Genomic DNA, 9417 nt, shown 5'->3' on the forward strand with positions numbered 1-9417 from the left:
CTATGTAATATGTACATCAATACACAAAACATAAAAGGTACTTCACTAGCATAGACACTCAGTTGCCAATTCATTAACGTAACAGTCCTACAATACAAATATAATAAAGTACATGTTCTCTGATCATTGGGAGGAAGCAGTTTGTGGTGCTGCTGAACCGCATCGCATTATACAGAGAGGGACTTTGTTAGCCTACCCTCATTGATATAAATGACGTGGAATAAATAATAGAAACAGCTGTTGGTATAACACAATACAGTTCAACAGCCACTGCAGCCTCTAAAAGTGACTTTACAGTTGAATCCACACCTTTTCCAAACCAGCGTGATGGAGGCAGGGTTTATTGCAGGGCTGTTATAATAAACTGGCACCTTAGTGCAAGTCAAATATAGAATGTGGGAAATCCTTATAAATGCGGCCATAATGCGGTGAGACGATACACACGAGTTTATGTGTATATGCAAAACATAAAAGTGTCCATTTAACAAAATGTATGACTTTGGCCTACATGTATGTAAGAGTAATATAACTATATCATTAAGTTGAACACACGCTGTCCAGATAAAGCTCCATGGAATCAGACCACAGCTTCATACAACAGTTTATCTGTAATCTCTTTCTATCTCTCACTGAGTACTATATCATGGGTAAGTTGAGGTGATGTGATGACTGTATATACCAGCTGTATCACTGAGTGTTTACACTGACACCAATAAGAACCTACGCAGCGACTTCATACACACGCACACACACACACATTTCAAATATTAATATGATGTGCGTGCTCTCTAACCTAACACAGTCCGTCCTGATGTCACTGCAGCACGTTTTACCCACAATATGCTTGTCTTTGCACTATCCACTGGGGTGACTTATGAATCTTTTATCAAAACTGGCCTAATTGCTTAACCATCCATGTCCCGGGCCAGTGGTGAATGGTGGGAGGGAGACCGGGCATGCCATGACGGTCATAAAAACAACAAGCAAAGACGCCAGCGTTGGTCCACCCCTGACAAGTCTGACTATTTCTCTACGTCTCTCTGTCTATTTTCATTTGGACTTCATTTATCCCCGGTAGTCCCACTGTAACCCTTAACCCTTTTTCATCCATTTATGTAAGAAGAGGTTTACTGATATGAATACAAATCAGCGCTAACCAGACATAGCAATCATGTCAACATCTGGCCACTTTCAGTGCAAAGCAGTCAGTGATGGTGTGCAGTTTGTGTGAATGCATTGAGTCCTTTAAAGCAAGTGTCTTTCCCTGAATGACAAGACAATAGCATGAATCCGATATTCCCCTATCCATGGGCTTATTTTCTCAAGTGTTTACTCTGCCGTTTCACAGAAAACAAGCAGCAGTATTCGGCTTCCTGTCCTCACACTATCTACACTGGACACACAAAAACAACTTTCTCTTCTGTTCTCACTCCCACTCTCTGCCCTGTTTCACAGCAGAGGAAGCTGCTGCTGCTGCTGTGTTTGCTGCTGCTGCTGCTGCTGCTGCTGTGTTTGCTGCTGCTGCTGCTGCTCTGCTGCTCTGCTGCTGCTCTGCTGCTGCTGCTGCTGCTGCTGTGTTTGCTGCTGCTGCTGCTGCTGCTGGAGGGTCAGAGCTGAGCAGCAGTTTGAGAAAGAGTAAAAGAGCGGACGGACAAGAGCCTGTGGGGAGTTTTCTGACTCCTAAAACCATCTTCCCAGTTCCTGGGAGCTGAGTAGCCAGTCCCAGGAAACTCCCTGCTATTCCTACTCTGTGGACAAAACAGCTGCAGATTCTCACTTTTCACTGGCTGTGGTTATTTGAACTCAACCCTAACAGAGAAGAAGAAAAAAACAATAATTGTGTTTACAAAAAAAAGTGTATTTCTGGTATTAAATCCATAAATCATTGATCCATTATGTATTAATTAATTAACATCTTTAACATACAAATAATATATATATATATACGTATTATGTTACTTTTTTTTTTGGTTTGTTTTTTACAAACACACCAAATATTAAGTGCTGGTTTAATCATGTTCTATTGTCTGCCAGAACAACACTGGTAGCTGTCAGTCTTCCTGCTCACAGCTGGCGTTCAACTGGGAATCCGTTCTGTAAACGTTTTCCCTGAATAAGTCAATATCAGGACTGTGTGTATGCCTGTGCGCATAATTACAGATGCGCCATTCCTCCTAAGCTGTCATTAGAAAAGGGAATGGGAATGACTCCAGGCTACAACCACCGCTTGCGGTTACGTAACATGCTCTTCTCGGATCCTGTCTTCTCCAAGAGACAGCTGAAAACTCCCCCGACCAACACAGCCTTTTGTGTGAGGAAATGTTGCTCCTTACAGAGCGAGAGGTGTTTGTTATTTTCCCCCAAGAGGAAGTTCTTTTCTTTTGTTTTTCTTTTTTTTTCCGAAAAAAACCGACTCCGTGTTTTTAATGTCTTTGTCTGTCTGGCTCGCTGTGTTTGGGTGATGGCGCGCGGATCTACTGCAGTTCTCCGAGTGTCCGTATGAGGGCGCAGTGAGCCTTACTTCGCCTTTCATCCCAGGGATGCTGGTGGCCCTCAGACAAAAGAGAAAATGATATTCAGAGCTCTAGTCTAGAGCAAGAGAAGGGAAGTAGGATTTGAAGTGTAGGGATACATCTTCCACACAACACGGGAAATCACTGATACACACGTGCAAGTGTGTAAGAAGTGATGTTCATGTATAATAATACAAATCAATATTTTACAACTAGAATTGACAACATTTTGACTAATTAAGCCCAGTTTTTTTGTATGTGTAAACAAAAAGGCAACCTTCTTTTATAATACTGTCATGAAGCAACATACATTGTTTTATCATTATGCAATAAATGTATTATTTAAGGATTGTGTGTGTGTGTGTGTGTGTGTGTGTGTGTGTGTGTGTGTGTGTGTGTGTGTGTGTGTGTGTGTGTGTGTGTGTGTGTGTGTGTGTGTGTGCGTGTTTGTGTTTAGGGGACGGGTTTAAAAACAATGCCCTTCACCTGGACTCAAGCCCCCGGGTCAGCTGTAGCACCCAGCTTGCTGCAGTGCCCTTGAGCATTCTGAGCAAGACATCAAATCACTAACAGCCCCTGGGTTTCGACTGCTTCATAGCTGATCCTGGGTCTGACATCCCAGTGGAGGGATGGGGAGAGTGTTATAATATTGCCCGAGGCTGTCAATAGGATATATATTCTTTCTTTCTTCCACTCTTACTTTCTACCTTATTTTCCTTCGAGCTCTTTCTTTCTTGCTTGCAATGTTTTGGCTGTTTTCTCGATTCACCTTGAAAGAAAGCTCCCAGCCAGCCTGTCTCCCGCGCCGCATCAAACCCAAAGCCCGACTGTACCACCCCCCCCCCCCCCCCCCCCAGCCTGCGAGGGAGGAGTCTGTTTTCCTCCCGCAGATCTGAGTGTATAACACTCTGCAGCCAGCCACAATGTGTGTCAGAGGACTGTCTGTGCTCCCTAAGTAGATGACTGCTACAAATCTGGTGTCTGTATTACTGACTGCGAGATACAACACAATTTGGTTCACATATTATCATCCCAAGTCAAGACAAGGTGAGCATCTTCTCATTCCAGCGGTTAAATATAGAAACGTGTTATTATTTCCTCAGGTGTTGCACACACAACAGAGTCTCTATTAGACTGGATTGTTGTCATTTCATGCGTTTTTCTGTAAACGTGATTTTGTTTCCTAATCACCTTTTCTGGCATGTTGTTTTTAGTAGTGATCCAATGCGTCGTTTTTGCACACTTTGTGCGTCACGGTCACATTTACGCACATTCTCCTGTGAGATTTGTGTGGTTTTTTAAACCCCGCAGAGGAGTGAGTGTGGAATTTTGTGGAGCAGACTGTGTGTCTGTGTGTGGGCTTTTTCAGGTGTGATAGAGGACCGACGGAATGGGGAGAGACACTCTTTTCTTTTGGAGACTAAAGTGTCTTTTGTTCCTTTACAGGTTTTTCGACTGTGGGATAGAATGCCGGCGATCATAAGTAAAAACTCCGATTTGGAGTTTGACTCCTTACAACCATGTTTCTACCCGGATGAGGACGACTTCTACTTCTGTGGTCCCGACTCTGCGCCACCGGGGGAGGACATCTGGAAGAAATTCGAGTTGTTGCCCACTCCGCCCCTCTCTCCGAGCCGAGCCGCGCTACCGGGGGAGCCGGCGGCTGCCTCCCCGGAAGCAGACGCTCTGGGCTTCGGTTTAGGGGACCCGCTGGACTGGGCTTCTGAACTGCTGCTCCTGCCCGAGGACGATATCTGGGGGGCGTCCGACGATGGGGACCTGTTCGGCTCCGCTTTGGATACTAACCCCAACAACATAATTATCCAGGACTGTATGTGGAGTGGCTTCTCTGCCAGGGAAAAGCTTGAGCGGGTGGTCACGGAGAAACTCGGCAAGGCTATTTCCAATGCCACGGGAGGTGGCAGGAACGTGTGCGTCAAGGCGCCGGAGGTTGTGAGCCGCAGCTCGGTGTCAGAGTGTGTGGACCCCACGATAGTCTTCCCTTTCCCGGTCAACAAGAAGAACAGCAACAGGGACTCAATCGGGACCGTAAACACATCCACAACCCACGGAAACGCTCCTAGTGACTCCGGTAAGAATCTAAAAACACGCTGAAAGCTTTTGTTTTTATTTTTTTTAATGAAATTCTCGTGGCAAGAAAACATGCAACACTGAAATATCACATTATTATTATCATCGGAATTAGTACTGTTGTTGTGATTACTATCATCATCATCTTCTTCATCATCAACAATATTGTTGTGACTGGAGCTTGTACATACGACTGGCCAAGAATCGGTTTTTACTCGTCTCACACACACACACACACACACACACACACACACACACACACACACACACACACACACACACACTGGAGTAGGAGTAGTGACACAGTGAACGAGGTTTATGTAATCAGCGCGGGCTCTTCATCCGGCAGATGGCAGTAAATGGGGAATTGTATGCCTTCCTGAACTCAGTTGGCACCCGAGCCAAACAAAAAGACACCACACTCACTGACTGCAGCCGGACCCGTTTGTAGGAGGGGAATATGAAAAGGTGTTTAATAATGTGATGATCTGATAAAGTGTCTGGTTCACGGTGCCGTGAAAGGCTTTCATTACGCATGGATTAAGGGACAATTTGCTCACAGTGGGTGAGAAATTGGAACTTGTTTGGAACAGCCTGTACAATCTGCTGCCTTGAGTTCAGTTCATTTCAACTCAAATTAGCCCCAAGAATAAGAACAGGGGTTACTCTATAATAGCATAAGGGAGGATAGCCCTCCACAACAAAGCCTTCAGGGATATAAATGGTCACTCCTGTTTTTTCAGATTCTTTTGAGGAAGTAGTATGCGTTTAGATTGGGAAATTAGTTCTGTGTGTATTTAATCTCCCTAATACTTCATCCCACCTATTACCGCCTACGAGTTCCCTAAACAAACACTCACGAGTCCTTGTCAGCGTGTTTTCGCTGTGAAACAGCAGTACAAAAGGCCTCTAGTTTGGCACAGAGGGCAGACTCCGCCAGCCTTGCCAATCACCTCCTCCACCGCGAAGAAAAGGGGACGGAGGAGGGCCCTGGCCGCTTCTTTTAGGGGGGTGACAGCTTTGAACGAGTGCTCCATCTCGACAGCTGTCTCCCTGGCGCCGCTCCAGCTCGGAGGCTTAAAGGGTGGCGATCCGATCGCCTGCCGCCCCGCGCACAGTACCGCTCCAATGCGCTTCCGCCGCTCGCAGAGTTAAGACGCGTCCCTCTTTGTGTTGCAGGCGTTATTTACATTCTCATCAAAGAGAGACACAGACCTTACAAGCTACAGTGTAGGTTTATCCCTATAATTATAAAAGCCAGTATTACTATCCAAGAGGCATGCATGGGAACACTCACACAACTCAAGACAGTGGCACAGAAAAGTGGCTTTCGACTAATATTGTATCCAACCAGGCAGAGATGTTGTACTCTTTCTTCTATTTATACTTTTTCCAGCTCCAAAAAAAGAGCTGTTCCATGAGTGAAACAAGGAACCGCTAAATCTCAGCTTTACATGTGGCAAAGCCAGCCACACCCCCTCATCCACCCAGCTGTGCCCGGCTTTGTTTTGATGGCAGTGCCAGATTGAGTGTGTGTGTGTGTTCAGTGAGTGTGTTGAGACAGCATCCTGGTGCAGTGGTGTCTGAAGTGGGTTACTGTAAGCTGTAAAATGCCACACTCTTCAGATGCTCCTGAGCTGATAATGAGAGCCATTATCACAAAAGGCATTTTAACTGGGCCTCACACTCTCTGGCTCATGATTGGCCACTTCCTCTCATCTTCAAAGGCGCCGGTCCATGATAAGTCTCAGCTGCTCAGCCTGACTCCAGCAGGTATTAAGACGAAGAGCTCAGCTAGAAATAAAAGATAGAATTATTTTTAAAAATGACTTCATCAGAGGTCAAAGTTAATGTGAAGTTCTTACTGTCTCGCACACCGTCAGCGTGACTGTGGCTGCGCTGATAGACTGAAGGCATCAGACTAAAACTGTCTCACCAGAGAAGATTAGGAGAAGTTTTGAAGGAGGGAGAGAGAATGAAAGGCAGAAATCCAGCCTGTCTGCTCCGTGCTGAGACTGAACGTGTCAACGCCTGCAGTGTAGATTAGTAGAGGAGTGACTGACACTAAGCATTAAGAGGGTTCTGCTTATGCAAACAGCGTTGAGCAACGCTCTCGCTCCCACGCACGCACACAACACACACACACACACACACACACATACACACTCTCTCGCTCACTCACATAGATACCTGTCACCTGCTGGAACATAGATGACATAGTGAGAATACTTGGTGTGTCAGAGCGATTAAGTCACTCACATTCTGCTTTCTTTTCACAGAAGAGGAAGATGACGATGACGAAGAAGAAGACGACGAAGACGACGACGAAGATGACGACGAAGAAGAGGAGGATGATGACGACGACGACGACGAGGAAGATGAGGAGGAGATTGATGTCGTTACAGTAGAGAAGAGGCGCTGCACGATCAACAAGGCCTCACCATTGACGACGGGCACGGTCACCATCTCTGTGCATCCCAAGAGCCACGACGCGAGAGGGTCCGGAGTGGTGAGTCGGTTCGTCAGCAGAGCTCCTCAGGAGCTGATCCTGAAGAGGAGCTCAGTCCACCAGCAGCAACACAACTACGCAGCCCCCTCACCGTACGCGTCAGACGACGACCCCGTCCCACCTCCAAAGAAGCAAAGGACATCAGACGCACCTCGACCTCCCACCAGAACCATCTCCTCATCCTCCTCATCTTCCTCCACATCCTGCAGCTCAGTCAGCAGCATCTCGGGGTCACGCAGCAAGCGCAGCGCCAGCGGAGACTGCAGCCCGCGTGGCAGCTCCGACTCAGAGGACAGCGAGCGCCGGCGCAACCACAACATCCTGGAGCGCCAGCGTCGCAACGACCTGCGCTCCAGCTTCCTGACGCTGCGCGACCACGTGCCGGAGCTGGCGCACAACGAGAAGGCAGCTAAGGTGCTGATCCTGAAGAAGGCCACCGAGTACGTGAGCTCACTGGAGACAGAGGAGATGAGGCTCCAGAATGAGAAGGACAGGCTCCAAGCCCGCTGGCAGCAGCTGATGCGCAGGCTAGATCAGGGCAGGACTCGCTAACAGACAACCACTATAACACAGAAACACTCACATACACCCTGGAAGACCCCCCCCCCACCCCTTTGCCTCAACTCAATCAGTCTGAAACACAATTAGATGCACACACATAGGCCTATACACTAAAGCACAAACACATAGGCCTGCATATCTGTTGTACACGTGCACACACAAATATCTCAGAGGACGTTTATCTTAAGATGCCGACACACACACACACACACACACACGGACACGGACACGGAAGAGAGGGGGGGGGGGGTCGCCGGGGGGATGCTCGGACTTTCACTGCCGCCACTTTTTTTGCACATTTGTTGACGTTAAGAATGTTTAGGGTTTACTTTTTCAATCCAGTCACATTGAGGAAAGATTTTTTTTTTTTTTTTTTAAAGAGAAAATAATGAGGAAGGAGAGAGGACACACCTTGTTTTGGTCTCCTTCTCCTCCTGGATTTTTTTTTTTTTTTATATCATTTGTGTCTTGTTTTTTTTGTACTCACTGTGACACCAGCCTGGAATCAGGTGATTCCCCACAGGGATGGGTGTAAGAGGGCACTTTGCTTGGAGAGTTCACGTACAAGACGCAGCAGTGCACACTTACTTTGCCTTCACCACTGCAAAAACTGAAGAGACTTTGACGACTGAGGCGTTATGGGTCACATAAACAATGCCACTACAGGTTCTCCTTCTCTCACTCCTCTCTCACACTGGTGCTCAAACCAAGTCAGTGGATGTATAACTGTGCACCTTGCTAGCCGACACTTTTGTATATAACAATAGTGTACAGACAAAATAAACTCAGATCTGCCTTGTTTTGTAATACATTTTTGTCCTTGTTTTTTTATACATGTCAGGAAGCTGCCAATAACTAGACTGGAAGTTTATATACCTTTAAAAGTACTGTAAGGCCTCGATTTTTGAGTCATGAAACTTTGTAATATAACAATATATTGTTTTTTTGTTTTTTTCATCTCTTACTTTGTATTGCATTATATTACTAATTCTACACACCTTTATGCTTTTAGTGTGAACCTGATACATACTAAATTTGATACTTATATTTTCGTATGAAAATGAGTTCTCGGTAGATATCACTTTATCTCGTCTTTCTTTCCCTCTTCTATCTCAAATAATTCTTTTGTACAGCAAATGTGTTTTATCCTTATGTACCTGGCCTTTTTCTTTATTCCTCTCTTGTTTATATTTGTAACTATCGGGTGCATAGAACTGGGTAAACGGATATAAGATGTTTGTTTTTTTCACTTTTAAAATGTACATTTAGTGCTGCAACTCATAGCACTTTGAAATACCTCATTTTGAAAAATAAATAGACATCATAAAATCCTCATCGTTTGCCTTTGTGCATCTTTTATTGCCACTGAAACTGTGAATGTCACCCTTGACCCCTTTGAACCCCTTTCATTTTTCTATTTGCCTCCATGTTCCGTATTTGTTTTGCTCATCCGGACAAAGAAATAAAGAGAGTATCTTCTGAATCCTCTCTGTCTCAGCACCCTGCGGCTACCTCCCCCCTCTGTAGCCTCTCACACCCACCCACACACACACACCTACGCACACACACTTCAAGTGCACAGGAGCACACATACACACACTCCCGTTTCCCTCTCTCACCGACGCAGCCCTGCCTACTACATTGTTCGGGCGGTTGCCATGGAAACTGGAGCAGCTGCTGAGTGGCAGACATCGAGAGTGAGTCTTTTATTTGTCTGTTAGTAGTCTGTGTATTTCTGCCTGC

At 45.9% G+C, this 9417-nt stretch overlaps 1 protein-coding gene across 1 annotated transcript; it reads left to right on the plus strand.

The window, feature by feature from the left end:
* Positions 1-3441: 3441 nt before the first annotated feature.
* Positions 3442-9009, plus strand: mycn (MYCN proto-oncogene, bHLH transcription factor). Its single transcript, XM_029426064.1, has 3 exons — positions 3442-3560; positions 3960-4605; positions 6884-9009. Exons 2-3 carry the CDS (start codon positions 3981-3983, stop codon positions 7663-7665), a joined length of 1407 nt encoding a protein of 468 aa, XP_029281924.1. The 5' UTR covers positions 3442-3560; positions 3960-3980; the 3' UTR covers positions 7666-9009.
* The last annotated feature ends 408 nt before the right edge of the window (positions 9010-9417 follow it).

This window comes from Cottoperca gobio, chromosome 24 (genome assembly GCF_900634415.1).
Source record: "Cottoperca gobio chromosome 24, fCotGob3.1, whole genome shotgun sequence".
Taxonomy (NCBI): domain Eukaryota; kingdom Metazoa; phylum Chordata; class Actinopteri; order Perciformes; family Bovichtidae; genus Cottoperca; species Cottoperca gobio.

Coding starts and splice junctions, on each gene's coding strand:
- mycn (XM_029426064.1), top strand. CDS start 3,981: ATGCCGGCGATCATAAGTAAAAACTCCGATTTGGAGTTTGACTCCTTA. Junction 4,606..6,883: donor AAACGCTCCTAGTGACTCCG/GTAAGAATCTAA, acceptor TTCTTTTCACAG/AAGAGGAAGATGACGATGAC.